A 24,913-nucleotide genomic window follows, 5' to 3' on the forward strand; every position below is an offset into this window, starting at 1 on the left:
GACTTTTCAGAGCCTTTAATATGCTCGTGTGCACGTGATTCCTGGTGAAGGTCACATGCAGTATTCCCCACATCTATTTGACCATGGAATTCTGTCTGTGAAGCTTGGTTTCAAACCTTTGGCACCATCCCCCAACTGCTTGCCATAATTATTTATTGAACATGGCACAGCAAGGAGATTTGTTGCAACTTTTTGGGCAGTGCAGGAAAACCCTGTTTCACAAATGAAAATGACTCCAAGCTCCAAGATATAAATGGGATAAAAACAAAACTGTTCTGGTCGGAAGGGGGCCTGGAGATCCCACCTGGCCATTCCTTCACTGCTGTCATGCCAGGAACTGTAGTGTCCTGCAGAGCCCAGTTTAAAAATCACTGGTACAGAACTCTGAGGACAGGGCTGACATTAGAGACCTGGCTTCTGACACTGGCCTTGCCATGAGCTGTTTTACCTTGGGCAGGTCACGTGGCCTAGCTGGGCCTTGGTTTCCCCATTGATACAATGAGTCTGGTAGATGGGATGCTTTTTGGAGTCCTGAGCTCTAACCTCTGATATGATGAGGGCTGTGATTCTATGACTGCAAAATTCCAACTCTACGATTCTATGGTTCTTTGATTCTGAGATTCCACGGCTTAATATTCCAACTCTGGGACTGCCCATAGCCAGCCTGAGCTGGTGCAGCATACTGGAGCCCAGGCTACAGAAAGCAGAATTCATGAACTGCGGTGTGCTGTCCAGGATTGCTAAGTTCCCTGTGGAGGGCATGCCCCATGAAGGACGGAGGCGGTGGGGTGCCTCAGAAACAGCAGCAGCTCAGTGGGCAGAGCAGGGAGAAGGACCCAGGTCTCCGGACTCCTGCTCTATCTTTAGATCTCCATGGCAACCATCACCAGGGCGCTGCAGCTGAAGGCACGGCTGAGCTGGCTGCCTGCAGGAGGGAGGGGCATTTGCTTCCATGGCTCTTTTGCTGGGGAAAGGACTCTGGGCCGGGCTCTTGAGCCAGGAAAAGGAGACTGAGAGTGAAGCCTTTTGCAGCACAAAAGACCTGGTGCCAAAATAAAGGTAATCTAGGGCCCCACCTTGTTCTGAGACATGCTCAGGTCGCAGAACCCATGACCTTCATTGTGTCAGGCTCACGGTACTGGAGGGACATACAGCAAGTGCCTCCTCTAGCCTCCGCTATGGTCATTCCCTAACCAGTGAGCACCTCACCTGAGCCAGCCCTGAGGTCACAAGAGACACACATCTCCAGGGAAAGCAGGCTTTGGCACAGGCATTACAGGGCAGGGCCCAGTGGGAGCCCCTCTCAAACCCTTGAAGCTGAGGAACCAGGAAAGCCCCTGCTAGTCCTTCTCCTGCCAACTCCTACCCAGCCAGGACCTGGCTCCCTCCAGGGAGTCCTCCCTGACTCCCGGCCCGATACTCTCCTCCCCAAGGTTCCTGCAGCTCCATCTCCCTCCTCCCAGGAGGATGCCTGTTTGAGGGAGTCAGGAGCCGCGTGGGGTGGATGAGAAACGGAGGTGTGCAGAGGTAAAGACGTTTGTCCCAGGTCACCTGGAGAGTTAGCAGCAGTCTTCCATTCATGTCCTTGGATTTCAGTCTATGTCCCTTCCTGCGTCCCAGTGCCAGGCCCCTGGCCTGAGCTTTAGAAGGGAGGCCAGGCCTAGAAGAGGAAGTAGGAGTCCTCGGCCAGGCCTGCGCTCAGCAAGTACCCGGCCACGTCCTTGGTAAACTCAGCTGAGCCGCAGACCAATGCAAACGGCTTTCTCCGACAGGAGCCGACCAGCTCTTCAATCAGGTCTTGGCCCAGGCGGCCAAAGTGGGTCTTGTCCCGGTAACTCCAGGGAAGCTGCTCTAGGGAGTTCTCCTGGGAGGATGAGAAACAGTGGGGGTGACTACTGGGGGTCCTCGGAGTTCACATGGCCAGCTCCTCTCTGGCCAACAAGGACACTGAGGCAGAGGGGGTGGGAAGCCAACCTTCACCCAACCCCACCACAGGCCAGGCACTTCCTCACACTGGGACTCACATCACCCTCACAGAAGCCTGTGGGTAGGCAGTTATTCTCCACAACAGCTGATGCACAGGGAGGAGGGATGCCTCTCAGGGCACACAGTGACACAGGGGCAGCAGCAGGACCAGAACCTGGGGCCACTGCACCTGTCACTCAGGGGGGAATGTTTTCTCACCATGACTGTGGGTCTCCTAGCATCTTTCCAAGGTTATCCATCACCATCACCCTCGGACCAAAACTTTTGTTCATTTAAGATTTCAATGAGCTTGTTGAGTTAACAAATGTTTACTGAGTGACTCTGTGCCTGGCCCGGTGCTAGGCAATGGGGATACAGCAGCTGCCCTAAACAGACAGGGTTCCTGGCCCCATATGGCTGTGTGTATCAGAGACCCCGGGCTGCAGTGCCCTAACCAAGAGAAGGGTTTATTTCTCTCACATGAAAAGGCTAGAGGTAGTATTCTGGGGGTGTGCAATGCCCCAGGCTCCTTCTCTTTCTGTCTCTCTAGACTTAGCTTGTGGCTTTCATTCCCAGGGCCACAAAAGAAAATCTCCACTACTTGGAAGAATATCTTTTAAGTAAACATTTTATTGGAGTATAACATATGTATAAAAATAGTAAAGTTTATATAGTTTGGAGAATTTTAACAAAGAGAAGAAACCATGTAACCAGCGTCCAAAACAAAACAGAACCCGCAACAGAACAGGACCATCACCTCTGCAGACCCTATCGAGATGAACTTCTGGTTCCTGGGGCCAAGCAGCGAGACAGGATGGAGAGAGAGGGGTTGGGGTTGGAATCCAAGCTTTGCCACCATTTCCTGGTGATGAGCCATGACCTCTCTGAGCTACTGAGATGAGCGCAGCAGACGGGGAAGCGCTGAGAGAGCCTCCATGAATGCGGGCCTCGAATCTCAGGCGCACTCACAGAGCTCACCAGACCCCGAGGGCCTCTGAGGACAGTGCTGTGCTGCTGACAGGGGACACTCTCTGATGATCTGCATCTTCTTGCGTGCCCTTCGTGCTCTGACCTGCCCAATGGGCCCTCGAGGGCAGGAACGAGTAGGGCCCGTTGGCCTTGCCCCTCCTTCCCAATGCCCGATCCCCCTAGGCCAGTTAGGTTCAGTGCAGCTGACCTTGACTGTGCACCCAGAGATGCATGGGGTCTGGTTGCTGCTCAAGTGGGGAGGGGACCCATAAACAATGATGATGCAGTGGGTGGGTGCTAGGAAGCAGAGCCTGGGCCGTGACAGCAGAAACACCTACACCAGCCTGGAGGCTCAGGGAAAGTTCCCAGGATGGAATTACACCTTAGCAGAGAGATGTGAGGGATGAGTGGGCGTTAGGTGAAGAAGTGGGAAAAAGTGTGCCTGGCAGGGGGAACCATACGAGCAAAGACCCAGGAGCCAGAAAAGCACAGAGCACTTGCGACCACAGGCAGACCAGTGACACCAGAACGCAGCATGCAGCCGGAGTGGGCTGGAAGGCGAGGCCATGGAGGGCTGGCACACAGCCTTGAGAGCGGTGGGGAGCTAGGAAAGGACAGGAAGTAGGGCAGTGATGTGGTCAGAGCTGCCCTTCTGGCTGCAGGATGAAGGACAAATCGTCAAGGAGTGGCTGGAGAAGGGAGATCCTTGATGATGCTGTCGCTATGGCCCAGGCAGCACCCGGAGTGGAGGAAGCATGGACAGGCAGGAGGCACCTCTCACTCCACCATCCCTCACCTTCCCCAGCTATTGACAGCCAGCCCACTCGCCTGCCCAACCCCAGGGCACTGGCCTCATCAAAGCCCCGGCCCAGGGTAGAAGGTCCCCTATTGCTGGTGAACTTTAATTCTGCCCTCAAGCCCGGGCTCCAATGCCATCTCCTCTGTGAAGCCCTCTCTGCTTGCCTCCAGCACCCTGAACACCCTCCACAGCACCTATCCCTGTGCTGTCTTACACTGACAAGCAATAAGAGCATGGCCTCGCCACCAACTTGCTGTGTTACCTTGGGCAAGCTTCTTAACCTCTCTGTGTCTCAGTTTCCACATCTGTTAAAAGGCCATGATGGCAGTATAAGCCTCCTAAGATGGTGGTGGGGATTAAATGAGTTAGTACACATGAAGTGCTTAGAACAGTGCTAGGCACAGAGAAGGTGCTCGATGAAGGGGAGCCCTTGTCAGCCATCTCTGTGGCTGTCTCCACACATATAGATGAGCACCTGGAGGGCAGTAAGAGGTCATCTTCATTTTTATTTATTTATTAAAAAAAATTTTTTTGGCCGCCCTGTGTGGCATGTGGGATCTTAGTTCCCTGACCAGGCGTTGAACCCCCGTCCCCTGCAGTGGAAGCACAGAATCTTAACCACTGGACCGGCAGGGACGTCCCATTTTCGTTTTTAAATCCTTGGCACCTGGCACGTGGTGGGGGAAAGGAAGGCTGGCCAACCGCCAGGGCAATTCTGCCAGGTGCCTGCCTTCCTGCCACCTTCCCCGACCAGCTCTTAGGCAGGGCTGAGCGTGCTCCCGGCAGGAGTGGCCCTTCCCTCGCCCCTCTCCCCTCGGCTGGACCTTAGCCCTCTGCTTCATCCCTGACCTTGGGCGCTGCTGTCGCTGCTAATGTTCACCAAGCACGACCCTCTCGGTGTTCACGCCACAGAGCATTCTGCCCCGTGCACAGGCCTGTGGACTCTGGCCCCGGGCACCTCAGGACCACTGGTTTCCTGACACCCTCCCCCACCCAGCCACAATGTCAAGGATCATGTAAGTCTTTAGGGACACTCTAAAGCTGTCTCAAGAGGAAACTGATGACGAGGGTGCTCCAAAGTACAGGGTAATGTGGCTGACCCTGACCAAGAGAATGGAGGGGAGGCACCGGCAGGGAACCTCAACCCAGGGCGTGCAGGAAAGAGAAATAAAGCTACAGACCAGGCGAAGGCCAGCGAACAAAGATAGCTGAGGGCCTGGCTTGAGGTGAGGCGCAAGACAGCCCTCCACACTGCGGCCCTGTGGGGAGGGCCCAGAGGGGTGGCTTGAATGAATGGCGGGGATGGGGAACCAGAGGGAAGAGGGCTCAGGAGGCAAAGCCGCTTCCAGCTAAACTGGCTGTAACTTGGAGGATTTGAAAGCAGCTTTGTTCCCAGGGGGGAACAAAGTGATGTGGAAAAGACCCTAACAAATGCAGTGAACTGGACCCGGTTTACTCCACCAGCCATTGCCCGGGTGAGTGCCTACTCCATGCCTGGTGCTGTGCAAAGCATTGAAAGCGGGGTGATCCAGACACGTGGTCCCTGCCTCAAGGAGCTATCACAGCCAGAGGACGTCTGTGCCTGGCCCACTGATTCTACAACCAGACCCCCCGCCCATACAACAGAGGATGCCAGAGGGTGGATGGCAGGCAGCAAACCATGGTGGGTGAGAGCTGGCGCTCTGGAAGCAGACAGTCTCGGGTTCGTATCCTGGCTTCACCCTGTCTGGCAGCACGACACCAGCTGGTGCCTTCACCTCTGAGCGTCAGTTTCCTCATCTGCATAATGAACACGGCAACACCTGCCTTCCTTGCCAGGCACACACTGGGGGTTCCACCAGTGGCAGTGATGACTATTACGGCACAGGGCAGAGAGCCCACAGCATGTCCTCAAGACGGGTGCAGGGGACAGTAGAGTCTCGATCAGGGAAGGAAATCATCCTCCTGGGCTCACCTGGCTGAGTACAAAGAAGGTGCGGACATTCCAGAAACGAGCCTGCTCCCGGAGGAAGGTTTTCAGGTAGATGCCCTCAAAGGTCTTGAAGCAGCCCACCAGGGTGATGAAGGTCTCATCCTCTGCGTTGTCTGTGATGCTCTGCAGGATGGGCACCATGGGGGCCAGGCCAGTGCCAGCAGCCAGCATGAGGAGCTCACCATACTAGGGAACAGGACGGTATATGACAGGGGTGGGCTGGGAAGGGGTCTGACCCCAGCCATCCACTACGGGGGCTTTTCTTGGGCTTGTCTGAACTGGATGGCACTGCCCTTCCTGGGTGTGCCACCCATCTGAGTTCGCCTCTCTACCTCCTCCAGAAAACCATCCTTGCCTGTGATAGGCTACAGCTTATGAGGTCTATGGAACAGAAATCATGGAATCTGGAGGCTGAAAGGGAACATGATGGTGCAGTCATCCTGCAAGTGGCTTGGCTGCCTTCTGAAGCATCCCCTCGGGACTCTGCTTACATACTTCTGCTGATAGGTAGTCCACTACCTCCCAAGGAAGTCTGCTCCATTCCAGACTGACTCCCCTTGCCAGGGAAGGCTTCCCACCTGACACTGAGCTGACACCTGTTCCCACCAAAGCTTTGCTCTCCCACCGCCATCCTAGCCCTGCCCTCCGGGCTGCTTCCTCTGCCCCAGGGCAACCCCGCAGAGATCGGAGGCCCCTGGCTTGGACCCTGAGCCTGCTCATCTCTGGACTAAATGAGATACTATACCTCAGTGCCTGGCACAGAGAGTCAGGCAATCAAAGTGAGCTCCCAAGAGGCACCTGTTCCATCAGCTCCCCATCACCAAACCTGTTTCCTGGCTCTAGGCCTCTTTAAGATCAGTGCCTAGAAGGTTAGTGCACAGTGAGGTATTCACCGACATCCTTCTAGAGATTAGGCCTCTGTGCGCAGTCTGAGTGTTCACCAGCTTTAGTAACAGCCACTGCACACCACACTACTGCATGGAATGCTTCCTGGACTATCAGGAGCCTGGCAGATCTGCAGGAAAACCCCCAGTCACGCGATCTGGGCACGTTCTTTCACCTCTCTGAGCCTTGGTTTCTTCACTGGTAAGAAAATAACAGCACCTCCCCAGAATAGCACCTATCTCAGAACTGTCATGAGGATTAAAGAGATGACATAAAGTGCCTGGTATGGGACTTCCCTGGTGGTGCAGTGGTTAAGAATCTGCCTTCCAGTGCAGGGGACACAGGTTCGATCCCTGGTCCAGGAGGATCCCACATGTTGCGGAGCAACTAAGCCCATGCGTCACAACTACTGAGCCTGTGCTCTAGAGCCCACGAGCTGCAACTACTGAGCCCACATGCCGCAACTACTGAAGCCCGCACACCCAGAGCCCATGCTCCGCAACAAGAGAAGCCACCACAGTGCAACGAAGAGTAGCCCCTACTCACCGCAACTAGAGAGAAAGCCCACGTGCAGCAACAAAGACCCAACGCAGCCAAAAAACCCGAATACATAAAATAAAATAAATTCTAAAATAAAATTGAAAAAATAATCAAGTGCCTGGTATGGAGCATGGGGCTTAATACAATTAGATTCCTCCCCTCACTGAGCCCTACTGCTAGCCCATCATCCTGTCCTGTGTTCATGCTCTCCCAGCCTCCCAGTCACGGGGTGTGCCATGCTCCCCCTTTCTCCCATCACTGCTCAGGCTCTCCTCTGGGGAGCCCTCTCTGAGCCAGGGACAGGTGAGGGGTCCTTCCTGTGTTCCCACAGCCCTCTGTGCATCCCTCTTCACACTTGTCACACTATGTTGTTGTCATTTATTTGTGGGCCTGTCTCCCCATCAGACTGTGAGCTTCTGGAGGACAGGACTCATCTGACCCATCTCTGAGCCCCCAGGGTCCAGCACTGGCCTGGACCTGGGTGAATACCTATGATAGTCTGTGGAATGTCTCAGGGCTGACGTGACCCATCTGCATTGAAGATGGCTGCAGAGTGGCAAGACTGGGCTGCATCCCAGCATCCTCACAGGAGCAGAGCCAAGCCTTAGCCACAGTTTCAGCAGCCAAGTATTCATGTGTGACACACCATGTCTTTTCCCTCATGGCTGGGCCCTACACCCTCCCAGACAGGAAGTGCAGGGCTTTCCAGTGGGGTCTGTGGATGCCAAGGTAGTAAGGTATGCCAAGGTATGTCCAGGAAGATGGCCTGCAGGTATTCTTTATTTCTTCTTTTAGCTTATTTATTTTTTTTATTAAAAAAATTTTTTTTTGCCTGTACCAGGCAGCATGCGGAACATCCCCGACCAGGGATCGAACCCGTGCCCCTGCCAGTGGAAGTGAAGAGTCTTAACCACTGGACCACCAGGGAAGTCTCTTTTAGCTTCTTTATATCTGCTGAATTTTTTTTTGGTAATGAACAGGTACTGCATTTGTAGTAAGGAAAATACCAATAAAAGCTATTTTTAAATTAAACAAAAAGAATGGACCCACAGACATAGAAAACAAACTTATGGTTACCAAAGTGGAAGGGAGAGGAGGGATAAATTAGGAGTTTGGGATTAACATATATACACTACCGTATATAAAACAGATAACCAACAAGGACCTGCTGTATAGCACAGGGAACTATACTTAATACTTTGTAATAACCTATAAGGGAAAAGAATCTGAAAAAGAATAGATGTATGTGTGTGTGTGTGTGTGTATATACATATATATACACACATATATATGTATGTATAACTGAATCACTTTGCTGTACACTTGAAACTAACACAACATTGTAAATCAACTGTACTTCAATTAAAAAAAAGAATGGAGAGGAAAAATGATTTGTTCTTTTCCATTTGTTTTTGTTTTGCTTTGTTTTCCTAATTATAAAGGTAACAGGTACTCATTATGGATAATTTGGAAAACATAATGAAGAAAATAAAAATCACCCATAATTCCACTACCCAGAGCTGCTAACATTTTATTGCTTTTTTTAAAAAAATATTTTTTCTGAGGACTTCCCTGGTGGTCCTGTGGTTAATACTCTGCACTTCCACCACAGGGGGCCTGGGTTCAATCCCTGGCCAGGGAACTAAGATCCCGCATGCCATGCGGTGAAGAAAGAAAAGAAAAGAAAAGAAAAGAACAAAGGAAGGAAGGAAGGAAGGGAATTCTTTAAAAATATATATATATTTTCTGTGCAATTTAACTTAGTTTCCTAACATTGTGTATTCAGTTTACCTAGTGTTTGTCACTTGATTTTACAGCTTAAGCATTAACATCATTTATAAACATAATTTTAAAATCCAACATAATAGTCTATCACGTATCTGTAACCCAGTGTGCTTAACTGTTCTGTTGTTGGATGTTCAGTTGTCTCCAATTTCTTGCTATTATAAATAAAGCCACAATGAACATGTCCAAGAGGCAGCATTTTGGATTCTTTCCATAGGACAGACTTCAGAAGTGGAAGCACTGGGTCAAGGGTGTGAAGATTCCTAAGACTCCCAGTGCATACTGTCAAACTGCTTTCCAGATATGCACCAACTGATGAGAAATTACTGATTCTTCCCGGGAATGTCAGGGGAGGATGTGAACATGCCGTGAAGATGAGGGGAAGAGCCTTTGGGTTGGGAAGCAGGGGGTTCCCAAGCAGTGAGCCACAGGGTGTATTTAGGGAGTGGTCTCATAGTCTTGTAAATGGAACGTGAAACTGGAAAGATATCTGAGAGTCAGATGGCATAAGGGCCCTAAATACCTAGCTCATAGTCTGAATTTTTCCAAGCAATGGGCAGGCAAGGATGGTTCTGGAACATGGGCAGGCAGTTTTGTTTCTTAGCACCTATTCCCATCTCCTCCCATGTCCAACCCCAAGGATACTCTTGGGATTAGGTTTGGGCTCAAGAAGAATGGCACAGTGAGATTCTATGGCCTGAAACATGAGAACCACATTCCTGGAAGCTAAGCTGGGAGGGGTCTCCTGAGGACTCATTGCGGGCACTGACCTGGTTTGGTTTATAGAAGAAGCCTCCGAAAGGTCCTCGCCAGAAAGCCGTGTCTCCTGCTTTCCAGGACTCCACATACTGGGACATCAGCCCTGTCTGGTAGCACTGGGAGGAAACGAAGGGAGACCTCATTAAGACAGGCACGTGTTGCCAATACAAACCACATCAGCCTCGAAAGTGGAGCCCTTCCTGCACTCCCAGTGCTTTACACGTGTTGTGTCATTTAATCCTAATTATCCATGAAGTTGGTACTGTCGTTCCCCATTTTCAGATGAGGCCAAGAAGCTTACACAGAAGGTAACTGGTAAGACTGGGATGAGAATCCATAAGACCTACGGCCTTAACTACAGAGGTCTCAAACCAAATAACTACAATGGCCATGTGGGTAACAGAACTGAGTGAAGAACTGGGTATGAGATGATTGATGGCAACTAGCAGTCTCAGCATCAGGGAGACAAGAGTGAGTGGTGGGGACTACAGTAAATTGGTGAGTGAATACTCTTTCTAAAGGAGGAAACCACTCTGCAAATTCCAGTACACAGTCCGCGGGGCCAGCGATGCCAGATCTTCTGACTCTCTAAGAGGGGTAGGAAATCCATACTTTTGTGAAAATTTTCCCATTTTTGAAATGTTGGCAATTAATTCAAAATTTTAAAACACTGTGCAGGCCAAGACCAAATATATTTATGGGCTAGAGTCCGCTTCATTTGCAATCTCTGCATATCCCTGCACTGTCTTCTGGCTGGATGAAAAAAGTGAAGATTGTGGAGGGGGTTCCTCCACGGGGGAAGTGCACACTGCCCTGACTCTGTCAGGCACCATGCTGGGGCTGCAGGGGAGACAGCTGGACCTTAAGCTCCATGGAGGCAGCCAGTGCCTGAGTCATGGAAAGGACATAAACATCTGAATGAATGAATGAACCCAGATTCAGGCCCTCCCTCTAAGGAGTTCACAATCTAAGAGGGACCTAAGTCTCAGACATATAAAAGGTAGAGACTACCTAACCCCCCGTGAGAAGGATGAAGTGCTAGGAGAGCCCTGAGGAGGTGCAGTCACTTCCAATGGAGTGGGATCGAGGACAGCTTCCTGGAGGGGAAAGCTAAGCTGGACCTTGAAGACTGGGTAGACTCAAACTCACTGGGGATGCGGGAAGGAGGGCAGAGAGAATTCTGGGCATCAGGTGTGGTATGGTCAGGGGTAAAACAGCCCAGGAAGGGTGTCTGGAGAAATTATAACCAGGCTTGAAGGAGAGACTGGGCTTTGGTCACCAGACATGCTTTTAAGCACCCACAGCTACTTCTGGTACCAGCCCTGCCTTCCTTGGGCACCACATGCATAAAGCAAGGCAAGTCTTCCGCTTACCTGAAGAGGTCTGGGGAGGAGGCTACAGTTTTTCTCCTAAGTTGCTGGAGGCTATATTTCAGTGCACACCTTGTTTTGTGGCCCCAGTCTCGGGGAGGCACAGCCCCAGGGGTGGCCTTAGGGGCCCTATGGCACAGATAGCACTCAAGGAGAAAGGAAGGATTTTTCTGTGCCTCTGGCACCCACACGGAGCCTGGCACAGAGTAAATGCTCAATACACACTTGTTAAACAGAACTGACACTGAACTTGTTCTTCCACTTGAGATCATATTACCCCAGGGACCTTGGGACAATGACATCATCTCTCTGGGCTTCAGTTTCTTCATCTGTAAAGTGGGGAGAATATGATCTACTCTGCAGGGTGATTATGAGGTTGAAACGAGACAATTAAAATAAAGAGCTAGAAGCAGTACCTGGTGCCCAGAAGGTGCCAAAGAAATGAGAGCTCCTCCTTTCCATCTACATGGGAGGGTAAACCTTACAAAACCCGCCTGCCTTCCCAATTTGCAAAGACATTTCCAGATCTTCCCAGCCAGCGGCTTAGGGATAATTAAGCATCTCTCTAAAGAGAGGCTTTCCGGTAAACGAAGGAGAAAATCAGCCTTGCAGCTGGGAGAAATCCAGCTGCCCTGAAGAACTGTCTCCAGGCTTATCCTTTCAATAGAAACACACCCAGACAAGCAGCTTGGGGAAGCAGGCCATTTGGAGAGGATTTGTGGAATCTCCCAGACAAACAGTTGCGTGGAAAAGGGATCCCATCCAAGCTTATGTGTGAAGGAATAAATACTCCAGCTCTGAAGGCAGGCGGGGATGGTTGGGAGCCAGAGACGGTGCTGGGGACCTGGAGTCAGAAGGCCAGGGCTCACCTTCCAGCTGTACTTCTTACTACCTGGGGAGCCTCAGGCCCTCCTGGGGCCTCAGTTTGCTTATCAGTAAAATGGGGATAATTCCTGTCCTACAAGGGAGACAAAGGATGTGAAAACTATTCCTAAATATAGGTGTTCCCTAGGATTCCATTTAGAAATGATCTAGAGCTATGTATTAGGCTGACCCACATGAAACTGCTGTTTCTGTAAGTCAAAAACGTTAGCATGTCAGCAATTTCATGTAGTTCAACCTAATTGTTTTTGCACATAATTGGACCTTCATGACGTCTTATACATTTGTTGCCTATTCCTTGGGTCTCTGGGATATTTTGCATCCAGCCCACTTTGTTCATCTCATATCTGCTAATTTCCCCACCCATCTCGGCTGCCCCTACAAGCAACTCTCCTCCCGCCACTCAGTCTGGGTACAGTTCCCAGAAGACCCTGCTCTATTTCACTCCTCCCTGCCTTCGGTTATCCGTCTCCCTGGAATGCCACTGCTAACTTGTATTCCTCCCTCAAGGCCCAACTCAAATGCCCCGACCCCTGCCAACCCACCTGCGAGATGATTTCAGGTTACTTTGGCCCCCAAGGTCCTCCATGTCCCATCTTTTGCCTACAAAAGTGTTCCAGGACAAATGACTAACAGTTCCCCAAATCATGCCTCCTTTGCCGCTGTACGTGCTGATACAGCACTCAGAGCTTCCTTCCCACTCCTGAGCTTAAACATAGAGCTCAGACACACAGCCTCCTCTGGGAAGCCCAGCTCACCTTCCCTGCAGCCCCAGCTGCCCTGAGTTGGGTTGGGGCCTCGTGTCACAGCATCTACCACCTTGTACTGTCCCAGTCTGGCCCCTATCTGAGGGCGGGCACCATGTCTGACTCTCCCTGGACACCCGTGCCCAGCACACAGTAGGTGCACATGACTTGGCTCCCCTTTTCCCGGCTCAGTGCTTACACTTCATCAATAGGGAAGAAGGTGAGGAGGAACGGCTTTACTTTTCTCAGTCCAAGCCTGTTTTCCATAAAATCTATCAGGAACATGCCCTCTGTTGGTGGGCCAGTAGCCTCCTTTCCCCAGGAGAGGAGGAGATGAGAAAAGGTCTCTTTCATTGTCCTTGCTCTTCCCTCAAGCCAGCCTCCTCCCATGTGAGCGCTGGCTTTTCCCATGTCAGAGGGCAGTGCCCCACCCAGACCAAGCTGGCAAATGGAGGTCCAGTCCACAGCCTCTTAGAGCATCTGTGTGAGTTGGCTCACCTTGATTAAAACTTCAAAGTATCCTTTTGCGTTGGCAGGGCTGATGGGCGTATAGGCTCTCTGAATTTCTAAGCCATCTACTATCCCTCTGGGAAAGAGAAGCACTCAGTCAGGCAGTCAGCCAGTTATTCAACAAACCCTTAGAGTACCGAATCTGTGCCAGGCTGGTGAGAGTGAAGGTGGGGGCCCAGTCATCCCCAGGGGTCCTCATTGAGGGGCAGGCAAGATGGAGCAGAAGAAAAGAGCACTGGGCTCCCCCCACTGCCACGTGCTGGCTGTGAGACCCTGGGCGGGTCATTTAAACCCTCAGCTGCCCCTTCTGTAAAATGGGGACAACTGTCTATGCCCCTGCTGTGTAGCTCCACAGGGGTCACAGATGAAAAAGTGCTTCAAAAAGTACACTGATGGGCTTCCCTGGTGGCGCAGTGGTTAAGAATCCACCTGCCAACGCAGGGGACACGGGTTCAAGCCCTGGTCTGGGAAGATCCCGCATGCCATGGAGCAACTAAGCCAGTGCACCACAGCTACTGAGCCTGTGCTCTAGAGCCCGCGAGCCACAACTACTGAAGCCCACGCGCCTAGAGCCCGTGCTCGACGCAATGAGCAGCCCGCGCACCGCAACAAAGAGTAGCCCCCGCTCACTGCAACTAGAGAAAGCCCGCGCACAGCAATGAAGACCCAACGCAGCCAAAATAAATAAATAAAAAAAAAGTACACTGATGATGTGAGCTATTTTAGGACATCACTGGGGTTTTTCCTGACCTCTCCTCGACCACAGAATGATCAAGATAAAAATAACTATATTTAACAAGCGTTTAACATTTATCAAACACGACCGCATGCCAGGAGCATCAGAAGTGAAAGGATCCTCAAGGGTGCCCTAGTCCAAAGCCTGACCGCATGCATGAATCCTCTCCAGTGTTATCAACAAGGGGGCCGGGAGCACGATCGTGAGTAATAATGAGAGCAGCCATGTTGTAGTAAATGCCTATGATGCCCCAAGCATACTATATGCAGTGTCTCATTTATTTCAAACAATAACCCAAATGAGGAAACCAAGGCTTAGAGAAGGGATGTCACCTGCCTGAGGTCACACAGCTAGAACTCATCTGTAGCTGTGTCTGCCTCCAGGTCTGGGCTCCTTACCACTACTCAGAGCTTCCCTGGAGCACCTAAGCACTCCTCTCTTGAGCCCTACTATGTACAAAATTTTCTTCTTTGAGGTATGCAAAGATTAAAAAGGCCTGTCCCAATGTATCAAAAGTTGGGCAGAAATATTCAATAAATGCTTACAGAAAAAACAAGGAAATAACAAACAGAACATATGGCATGGCTCGGATGCAAAGGGCACTGTGACATTTGCTATGACAGGGGTAAAAGTGACAGGCACTCTCACCTAGGGAACCTCAGAAGGCCTTGAGCTCAGAAGGTCTTAAAGGACAAGCAGGCCACTAACAGGTAACAATGGGCGGGAAGTAAAGTAATTCCAGGCAGAGGGAACAGCCTGGGCAAAGGCTTAGAGGTAGGATAATGTAGGGCAAGCCAGGAACTGGCGAGTGGACCTCGGGGCTGGAACAAGGGGCACGTGTGGGGGTGGCTGGGGGGGGTGTGGAGAAGAACTTGCTGGGCAAGAAGGCTGGGGCCTTGGGTTACAGTGTCACTGGGGAGGCACTGTGGAGTACCAGAAGGGGGCTGAATGAGGAGGGATGTGGTCAGCTGCATGTGTTAGGAATGTCACTGGAGTGACAGAGAGGGGCCAGACTAGAGGCAGGTAGTTCTGGGCATCCCTGACTTATGGATGGAGGGTTGCTTGGGGCTGTGATCTGTCCTGTGGCCCCTCTTGTGCTCTGGAACAGTGACCTTTAAGGACCGTCAGCCAGGCCACAGGCCAGAACAAGCTGGGCACAAACACCAGGGGTCAGTGCGAGGCAAGTACTGGCTAGACTTTCCGTCTCCTTTGATGGCTCTGCCTCCTCTTGCCAACACCATAAATGCTGGAGTTGCCAGGGTTCGGTCCTACCTCCTTCCCTCTTTCCATGCCCCACGTGCTCCCAAATGCCATCCAGGCATAACATCCAGGCATACCTGGATGATTCCCAGATCCACGTCTGCAGCTCAGATTTCTCTGCTGAGCTTCAGACCCAGAAAGTCAACTGCCTGGCAGTCACCTCCATCTGGAGGTCCCAAAGGGTCCTGTCCCTGTGTAGGTGGAGGTGGGGATCAAGGTGGGAGAAGAGTACAAAAGTAAGCTGGAAGGAAGAAGGAAGTTCAGAGGAATGAAGGGTGTAACTCAGGAGGCGGGCTGTTTGGGTTTGAATCCTTATTAGCTGTGTGATACTGGGCAACACCCTTATTTTCAACAACAGTGTCTTCTCTATCAACTGGTGCTAATCATATGAGGTTAATACCACAAGCTCTGGAGCCACACTGCTTGCTTTCAAATCCTGGCTCCAACACTTCCTAACTGTGTGATCTTGGGGAAGTTACTAAACCTCTCTGACTTCAGTTTCCTCTCGGGCATGACAATGGTGTCTACCACACAGGATTTTGTGAGGGATGAATGAGCTTATACATATGAGCACACAGAACTGTGCCTTGGATACTAAGTGCTAAAAAAGTGTTTGCTGTTACTGTTGTTATTATTTATTATGAAAATGCATTATCTAGTTCAATTCCAAGAGCCCTCTGAGTCACGTATTACTATGTTTATTCTGAAGATGACAAATGGAGGTTTAAGGAAGGTTAAGCAAGTTGCCCTAGACCACACAGCTAGCAAATGGCAGAGCAGGGCTGCAAAGCCTGGGTCCTCCCACTACCTGAGTGTACCGTAGGATGAGGTGCTGGCCAGGCCGCAAGCCGAGCCGGCTGTTCCCAGGTAATGCAAACCGGACAAGGTAGGTGTCCTTAGTGAGTCTGTCCGTGGCACTGATGCAGAAGGCTAGGAAGGTCTCTGGGCTCAGCTTGGAGGGACAGCTCTGCAACAGGAAAAGATTCAACAGCTAGAAGCTGGGACTCAAGAGACATGCAAGCATCCATGGGCATCCTCCCCACAAGGAGAGGCTATCAAGGCCAATAAGTTTTCTCTGTAATAGCATAGTCCCGCCTTACTTCCCTTTCAGGCTCTAAGAATGCCAGAACACTTTACATTGAGCTCACCCTGCTCTGAAGCCTTGTATGGCTCCCCTCAGCCCCAGGATAAAGTGCAAGGTCCTTAACTGGACACTCAAGGGCCCTGTGGATGGGCCCCAAGTCTCATTTTATCTCCCAGGCATCAGACACCAGACTTTTCTCTGTACCCCCAAGAATACCTTGTGGCTTCCTACCTGTGAGTTTTTATTTGCTCAAGCAGTGCCCTCTATCCAGAACACTCATCTCCAATGTACCCATCCTTCAAACCTGCTAAAATCCAGATTTGCACCATTTAGAAATTGATGGGACCTAATGGATGATCTAATCCAATATCCTTATTTTATATGTGGGGAAACTGAGGCCTGAGTGGTAGTGACTTATTTGTACAAGGTCACACCATGAGCAGGGACTCAAATTCATGTCTTCCAAGTCTCAGGCCACAGTCTTTAATATTCCACCCCACCTCTACCTCCTCCAGGAAGTCTTCTCTGAATGCCACGACTCACAGATCTCCCTCTCCTGTAAAATGCCCACACCCAATTCACTCCTGGGACCTCCCCTAGCCACCTGCCTCATTCCCCATTCACCAGCTCAGGGCCAGGCTTAGAACCTGGGTCAGTCTGCTTCCATTAAGCTCACTCTTTTCTCTCTGCTGTACAGAGTCAAAGGAAGCTTCCGCGAGCAGGTACACTGCACAGGGCTGAGGCCAGGTGACGCTGCTCCCCCTCACCTGTGTCTCTTCTCCACTCAGCAGGCTCCTGTCCTTGCTGGCTCGGGCTGCCTCCCAACTTGCTAGGTCTCGCTGGTAGAGGTCAAACACGCAGGGTGAGCAGCCACTGCCGCAGCACTGGGAGGGCAAGGGCTCCACCGGCCGAAGCTGCAGCCAGGCTTCCTCATCGTCGTCTTCCTCCCCCTTGTCCATTGTCAGTGGGCCTTGGTCAGGCAGGAGGTGTGGGCAACTGGGTGCTCTTCCCAGAGCAGGCCCAGGTCCTCCTCCCTTGCCAGCCTGGGAGAGGGAAAACATGTGGTTACACTCTGGTCACCTCTATTCCGCTCATTCTCCCTGAGGCCTGCAGGTGCCAAGCTCTGTGTGAGCACTGGGGACAGGGATGAATCAATCCTGGGATCTGCTGCCTGGTGGGGGAGGGAGGGAGACAGGGCACAGCGATCGGAACGGGCAACCATGGTTTCTTGACCTCTTCGTGTGCTCTGAGGACTGCTGGATTAAGATTACATAGAAAATCTCATTGAATTTTTAAAATATTTTAAATGATGAAGTACAACATTTATGTACAACTTAATATTTATAAAAGTTATAAAAATAACTTTTTATACAGATAAATTATATACAGATAAATTATACAGATAAATTATAAATAAAAATAAATAAAAGAACCCTTTCGTAAGCACCACTCGCTCAAGTAAAAAGAACCTTGCTGGCATCCCAGAAGCCACATATTTGTGTTCCTCCCTGATCACACCCCCGCTCCCCATTAACCACCCTGACTTTTTTTTTTTTTTTTTTTTTTTTTTTGCGGTACACGGGCCTCTCACTGTTGTGGCCTCTCCCGTTGCGGAGCACAGGCTCCGGACGCGCAGGCTCAGCGGCCATGGCTCACGGGCCCAGCCGCTCCGCGGCATGTGGGATCCTCCCGGACCGGGGCACGAACCCATGTCCCCTGCATCGGCAGGCAGACTCTCAACCACTGCGCCACCAGGGAAGCCCCCGCCCGACTTTTGATATAATCATTCCCTTGTTTTTCCTTAGTTGTGCCACCTTTATTTGCAACCCTATCCACTATTTATCAGGTTTGCTTAGTTTCTACCTTTAAACAGAATCATATGAATGCATTCTTCTGTGTCTGGTTTCTTTCACTCACCACTGTTGGTGAGTCACCTGTCAAATTGCTGCATCTCATTTAATCTTTACAACAAGGCCAGTCCTGGAGGTGTCATTTTATGGATGGGAAAACTGGGGTCTGGAGAGGTTTAATAACTTACCCAGGGTGACAAAGGTCCCCAAATGATGGCACTGGGACTTTAATTCTGCTCTGTCTGGTCTCAGAACATATTGTTCTTCAATTACAGGAAAACAGGAGGAGGAGGAAATCATGATGGTCCAGGTGAGAGGTAATGAGGACCTGGACCAGGGGAGCTTCAGGGAGGATGAGAGGACAGTGGTCAATTAGAGAAATCCTGAAGCAGTAATTAACAGGACACAGAGACTGATGGATGTGAGGTGAGCAGGTGAGGGGGATAGAAGGGACATCCAGGTGTCTGGCTTGGATCCGTGGGTGGATAGTGGGTCCAAGAGAAGCTGAGTTTTAGGGGAAAGAGGAAGTGGGGGAAACGGCTAAGTTCAGTTTGAGGTACACTGAGTGCCTGTGGGACATCCAAGGGCAAAATCCAGCTACCAGTTGGATTAAATAGGTCTAGGTACCTGAGTCTGGAGATGGAGCTCTGGGTAACTGACAACAAGGGAGGGATGAGTGGGTAGAGGAAGAGAACAGGCTGGAGCCTCTGAAGGCCTGCTCGGCTTCCTGCTTCCTGCAGCACTCACTGCACTTGGTCCAGCCCTGGTCACTGTAGGTGCTCAATAAATGCTCTTCCAGTGAATGAATCTCTACCCTATAGCATTTCACACTGTTCAGAAATTACACGTTTACGTGGTTTTCTCTTCTTTTGAGACTGTGAACTCCTTGAGGGCAGAGACCTGTTTTTTATTCATTTTATGAACTAGCACAGTGTACATTTAAAAATATGGATGTTATATGAAAGGAAGAAGGAAAGGAGCTTGGTTTCAGGGCCATTAGGTAAACATTGTCTGAAAGAAAGATCAGGGAGGAAAATTTAAATGGTTATGATTTATTTTGAGATGTTTCTGTGAGGGCAGTTTGGGATTTATCAAGGTTCTCTGTCTTCATATGTGGAACTATACAGTTTATATAGAAATAGACTTGGTCATCTCACCTGTAAGGAAATTATTCATTGAAAATTCCACAGGCAGGGACTTCCCTGGTGGTCCAGCCGTTAAGACTCTGTGCTCCCAATGTAGGGGGCCCGGGTTCAGTCCCTGGTCAGGGAACTAGATCCTGCATGCTGCAACTAAAAGATCCCGCATGCCACAACTAAAGATCCTGCACACTGCAATGAAGATCCCACACGCAGCTATGAAGATCCCGCGTGCCGCAACTAAGACCCGGTGCAGTCAAATAAATAAATAAATATTTTTTAAAAATCCACAGGCAAATCAAAGTAAAAGAGGGTCTTCTCTCCCTCTTGTCTGAGAACAGAACTTAGGGGAAGTCTGATGTCCCAGAGCATTATTTGATGTAAATATCACTCCTCCAAAAGCTCCAGTCTTAGACTTCCCTAGTGGCGCAGTGGTTAAGAAGCCGCCTGCCAACGCAGGGGACACGAGTTCGAGCCCAGGTTGGGGAAGATCCCACATGCTGCGGAGCAACTAAGCCTGTGCACCACAACTACTGAGCCTGCACTCTAGAGCCCGTGAGCCACAACTACTGAGCCCGCGTGCCACAACTACTGAAGCCCATGCGCCTAGAGCTGGTGCTCTGCAACAAGAGAAGCTACCTCAATGAGAAGCCTGCACACGGCAGCGACGAGTAGCCCCCGCTCGCCACAGTAAGCCTGTGTGCAGCAATGAAGACCCAATGCAGACAAAAATAAATTAATTAATTTAAAAATATAAATAAATAAAATTTAAAAAATAAAAGCTCCAGTCTTTGATTTCCTCCTATTCATTCCTGCCTCTTAGACACTTACTGGGCAGGGGCTGCTGAATGAGGTGCTGGGACACAGAGGTGACTGACACTCATCTCTGTCCTGGAGGAGTCATCCACTAAACAGATAAGAACCGGGATAAGATAGAGGCACTGCCTCACTCAGTCCTCTCGACAGCTGTACATAAGTAGGCCATGCTCTTCCTCATTTCACAATGGAGAAAACTGAGGCCAGGAAGCAGGAGTGGTAAAGTTAGTGCACATACCTGGTCTCTTAAGACTCCAGGCTGCTCTTTCTCCCTGGATTTCATGCTCTAGAGGGCAGAGGAGAGTGTCTTCATCTCCAATTCCCAGTGCCTGGCACTGGGCTGGCACAGAACAGGGACCCAACTTGCCAAACTGCCACGGAATTTTATAGGCACCCTGGAGCTTCCCAAGGGCCGTAGCTTCATTCGTGCATAAAGTGCTAGAATCAAGGTGTGCGCCAAGTCTGTGCAAAAGCAGAGGAGCAAACCACCACACCTACTAGAAGACAGTGAAGTCCTGTTTCTTGGTTACCAATCACTTCCCAGGAGCCCTAACCTTTAAGATCTTTCCCACTTTTCCTGCTTTCCACACCCATTTACACTGGAGCTTCCCATGGGCCCAAACGATGTGCTTCCAGTCTCCCCCTACACCATCAATCAGCACACCTCCCACCAGCTCTGATCACAACAGTCCCCTGCTTAGCAAGCTTCAATAGCTCCCCACTGCCTACAAGATACAATCCAATCTCCTTGTGTGGTGCCCAGTGTTCTTCTGATCAGAACTTGTCCAAATTCTCTTACCACTTACTATCATTGGTTTTAGAAGGGTAGTTCCTCTGTGTGCAATAAATCTTTCTCTTATAGAGGAAAGGCTGCTCTTTAGAGAAAAGAAAACCTGGTTCTACTGCTGGTTCTATGATTTCAGGAAGGTTTAGCAGGTTGAGAACCCCTTGAGGGCAAGCAGTTATCTTATTCTTTCTGTATTCTACCACCAAGCACAGGCCTGGCATATGCAAGGCTCAGGTGAGTGGTGAGTACTCAGTTTACATATAAGGTCTGGGAGCCAGGCGCAGTGCTAGGTGCTGGGATACAGCAGAGGTTAATAAAACAGGGGCTCTACCTTCACAGAGCTTGCAGCCTAGCTTGGTGTCACATCAGGTCAACCCATTTTTCTTGCATGTTATGTACCAGGTTTGTATTAAGAGTGAATGAGATCTGATTCCCTCTTTATACTGACTTCTTACTCCCAAAAGGTATTTCAGAGATAAAGTGAGGTAAGTGAAGGAGCCCTATTGACTGTAAACTGCTGTACAGTGTGAGGGTTATTTAGCCTTCTTTGCCTTAAATTTACTTTCTCCATGTTTTACTAATCCCACTTTCCCTAGTATTTTGGAAATTAGTAGAGAAGCTGGCCACGTCAGTCATGAATTTTAAAGGCCAGGTTCACATCTTCTCTCAGCCTCTACCTTTTCAGTCTAAGAAGCCAGGCCTTGACATGTTGTTGCCTCTGCCTGGATGACACTCCTCACCCTCAGGCCTTGCTTCAAGGTCATCTGCCCTCAGAGCCCTCCCTGAACCACCCCCTTCTCATTCTCTAGAAGGTACCCTATTTGCTTATTCATCACATCATTATGTATTCATTCATTAAACATATATTTACTATGTGCCAGGCACTGGTCTAGGAGCAGGTTTCACAGCAGTGAAGAAACAAAATCCCTTGCACGCATGGATCTTATATTCCAGTGAGAGCGTGATTAAATAAAATCAAAATAGAAAACATGTTATGTTAGTGTTAAATACTGAAGAGAAAAATAACTGGGGGAAAAGGCATATGAAGTGTGTGTGTGTGTGTGTGTGTGTTGCAACTGCTATTTATTTACTTTACTTGCTTTCTGTCTGCATCTCCCACTAAACTGTACGCTCTACATCGCACACCTGTTTTATTCACCAGTGTAAACCCGATGCTCAGCAGTGCCTGACACTCAGTGGGCATTTGATAAATACGTGCTGCGCAAGGAGGAAGGTACACCTCCGCCGCTCTGGCCCTGCTTCTAGGAGGCGAAACGCGACATTCCGAGGAAAGGAACTCACTTTGGGCGCTTGGGAGGAGGCGTGCAGTGCAGCGCGGTCGGTGCGGCGCCGGCGTGGTGCAAGGGCCACGCTCAGGCTCCGCGTGAGGGCTGGAAAGGCAAGGAAATTTACGGCGTACCCACCGCGCGCTGGGTGCTGAGCTAGTTTAGGCGCTAGTTTAGACGCTAGTTTAGGCGTTTCTATCGCTATTTTTACAGCGAGTGACTTTAAGGCTCAGAAGGAAGTGCCCTGCCCAAGCTAGTTTAGGCGCTAGTTTAGGCGTTTCTATCGCTATTTTTACAGCGAGTGACTTTAAGGCTCAGAAGGAAGTGCCCTGCCCAAGCTCCAATTGCTCGTTAAGCGATCAAGGTTGTCCCGAGTTCAGGCTTGAAGTCCTGAATCTCTTCTCCTAGTCCCCCTGCCCATCACAACCACTCACCTACCCTCCTGCTCTTCCCCGGGGAGACAGGCAGGGTTCCACCTGTGGGAAATCGCTGACGGCCTGCAGGGTGGGGCAAGACGAGGATGCCCGGACGATGATTGGTTAAAGTGGCTGCCACTCATAAAACGAGTCTGGGCGTTCGGCTCCTTTCGTTCCCAGCAGGCCTTGAGCGCGGGAAGATGGCGGCGTCCAGGTGGAGGTCTTGAAGAGATCGGATCGGTATGGCGTTGGCGTCGAGGTCAGCAAGGCTGGCCCTTGCTCGCCCCGGGCGGCTCGGTCTTGGGAGCTGCGGGGCCCCAAGACGCGGGGCGTACGAGTGGGGCGTGCGCTCCACGCGGAAGCCCAAGCCTCCTCCTCCGGACAGGGTGTACGAGATTCCTGGACTGGAGCCCATCACCTACGCGGGGAAGATGCACTTTATGCCCGGTCTGGCGCGGCCAGTCTTCCCGCCCTGGGACCCTGACTGGACGCCCCCGAAGTTTCGCCGCTTGCCCCCGCTTCACGAGCACCCGCTGTACAAAGACCAGGCCTGCTACGTCTTCCACCAGCGTTGCCGCCTCCTCGAGGGTGAGGCCCCAGGACGGGCGGGAGGGGACCTTGGTCCTCTACCCAGCACTGACCCCGACCTTTTGTGGCCTTGGGCAAGACGTTGAAACTCAGTGGGTCTCGGTTTCTCCGTCTGCAAAGTGGCCCGATATTGATTCTCATCTTCTGCGAATTGTTAGGATTAAGTGAGATGTAAAGAGCAGTATGTGTGAGGGAGTATTAGAGTTTTAGTGGCCAAGTGAAAAGATCTGGTTTCTAGGCCTAGTCCTGCCCCTCACCCTCTGTGTGATTTTGGGCAAGCGACTGAAGCTTCCTGAGCCTCCATTTCCTGTGAAATGAGTGGTTTTGACTAGGTGGTTCACATTGACCCAGCTCTTGCACCCTGGAGATGTAACTATGTTTGAGAACTAGTTGGAGGGGGATTATAGTGCAAAGAGACAACAGAAACGGTACTTAATCTGCAGGTCTATCGCCTCATTTCAGGCTAGTCAATCAAGTTAATTGGTAATTAGGATTGGTAATTGTGACAGAGGGGAAGTGATTTGCCAGTGATCTGCTTACAGGTGCACTGTGCGTTACTAGTGAAGCCAGGGCTACACCTCTGGTTTCCCAGGTCGATGTCCTTTGTCAACGGTCAGAGCTGAGATGTTTTCAGGGAAAGGATCTGGGCCTAAAATCCATCTAGTCCACTTCTGCTCCCTTTCACTCTCACTAAGAACAGGTCAAAATGACTTTAGCCAAAACCATCTGTATGTCTGGGGCAGTACCGGAAATTATGTTCCAGAGTCCCTGGAGGGGGTTGTTTATTGAGAGTCCTCTTAACCCATTTTTTCCTCCTCATTCTTCCTTAGTCCCTAAATCAGAGTGGGTTTAGGACAGGTCCTGAAAACACAAAATGGTCCAGGTAAGTGGGAACAGAATTTTCCAGTAAGTAATTAGGAAAGAAAGAGACCTGGCAGGATTTGGGGACTAAGCCAGATAATAAATCCTAGGTTTGAAAAAAACTTGTCAACTGGCTAGCCTCTTAAGCTGCTCAAACCCACTCCTGAAAGCTGTTTTTTGGCCTTTAAATACTTCCAGTATCCTCACAGGGTGCTGTGAAGGACCTCACAAGACTTGGCACCCTTGAGTGACCCTGGTAACATTACCATGTGGATGAAATGCATTAGCTGTGTCTTAGAAGTTAAGGTTAACTTGTTTGACTAGGCTGAAAACATACCCTATGCTTTCACCATATGTAGAGAGGTTCTGTAAAGTCTGTAATAAAACTGCAAGATACAGGGCTAGAGAAGCAGATTGGGGTAATGGAGAGATCATGGGCTTTAACATAGACAGACTCAGGTTCTCCTCCCAGCCCCATCGCTTACAAGGTTTGGGACTTGAAACAAATTCCTTAGTCTCTTGAGTTTCATCTTCCATTCCATAAAATCCCATCCAACTTGTAGTTAAAGCTCCTGGCACAGAGTAGATGGTAATGTTCAGTAAATGGCAGCTCTTACATATTATTCATATACTAGTGAACCATAAATTCTTAGTATTTTATCCATTTTCAAGTTTAAGGAACAATGGCAGTGTTGGGACTAAAAGTCAGGTTACCCGACCCCCAGTCCAGGGTTCTTTCTGCTGCACCACAAAATCCAGAAGTTAACATTTCTAAATATTTGTGTTTCTGATGTCTTATGAGCCTTAAAGTGAAAAGTCTCATTACCTTTCATTTATCACCACAGAAGAAATTGTCTGAGGGTGTTTCCCTCAAAGTGTGCTAAGTTTGCTTTGATCCCAGACATAGT

General features: G+C 50.2%; 2 protein-coding genes across 9 annotated transcripts in view; one reads left to right on the plus strand and one right to left on the minus strand.

Annotated features, from left to right (window-relative positions):
- On the minus strand, positions 1 to 22,734 carry CYB5RL (cytochrome b5 reductase like). Of its 7 annotated transcripts, XM_067726267.1 has the most exons (8): positions 22,575 to 22,593; positions 22,157 to 22,245; positions 17,030 to 17,305; positions 15,997 to 16,145; positions 13,171 to 13,258; positions 9,686 to 9,790; positions 5,688 to 5,891; positions 1 to 1,864 (listed from the first exon to the last, which is right to left on the minus strand). In XM_067726267.1, the coding sequence occupies exons 3-8, from the start codon at positions 17,219 to 17,221 to the stop codon at positions 1,661 to 1,663; spliced, it is 942 nt and encodes a 313-aa protein (XP_067582368.1). In that variant the 5' UTR covers positions 17,222 to 17,305; positions 22,157 to 22,245; positions 22,575 to 22,593; the 3' UTR covers positions 1 to 1,660. The 7 variants fall into 7 exon arrangements, with proteins under 7 accessions (XP_067582368.1, XP_067582366.1, XP_067582365.1 ...); XM_067726265.1 differs by lacking the exon at positions 22,157 to 22,245 and having other exon boundaries at positions 22,579 to 22,734; XM_067726264.1 differs by lacking the exon at positions 22,157 to 22,245 and having other exon boundaries at positions 22,575 to 22,733.
- The window catches only part of MRPL37 (mitochondrial ribosomal protein L37), a 21,396-nt gene continuing 19,208 nt past the window's right edge, over positions 22,726 to 24,913 (plus strand). Inside the window, exon 1 of one of the 2 annotated variants that reach the window (XM_067726249.1) lies at positions 22,726 to 23,144. In XM_067726249.1, the coding sequence (XP_067582350.1) occupies positions 22,799 to 23,144 (346 nt within the window). In that variant the 5' untranslated portion in view covers positions 22,726 to 22,798. The remainder of the gene's footprint in view (positions 23,145 to 24,913) is intronic. The other variant, XM_067726248.1, reaches the window with a different exon arrangement.

The sequence above is a fragment of the Pseudorca crassidens genome, chromosome 2 (assembly GCF_039906515.1).
Source record: "Pseudorca crassidens isolate mPseCra1 chromosome 2, mPseCra1.hap1, whole genome shotgun sequence".
In the NCBI taxonomy this organism is placed as follows: Eukaryota; Metazoa; Chordata; class Mammalia; order Artiodactyla; family Delphinidae; genus Pseudorca; species Pseudorca crassidens.

What these genes read in the sequence shown, in the direction of transcription:
- CYB5RL (XM_067726268.1), bottom strand. Translation starts at nt 17,973, where the DNA reads ATGGGTTCGTGCCCCGGTCCGGGAGGATCCCACATGCCGCGGAGCGGC. An exon ending in TCTTCTATAAACCAAACCAG is followed by an intron (nt 5,892 to 9,685) that starts GTCAGTGCCCGC and finishes CCTGTTCCCTAG; the next exon opens with TATGGTGAGCTCCTCATGCT. An exon ending in CCTTCTTTGTACTCAGCCAG is followed by an intron (nt 1,865 to 5,687) that starts GTGAGCCCAGGA and finishes TCATCCTCCCAG; the next exon opens with GAGAACTCCCTAGAGCAGCT.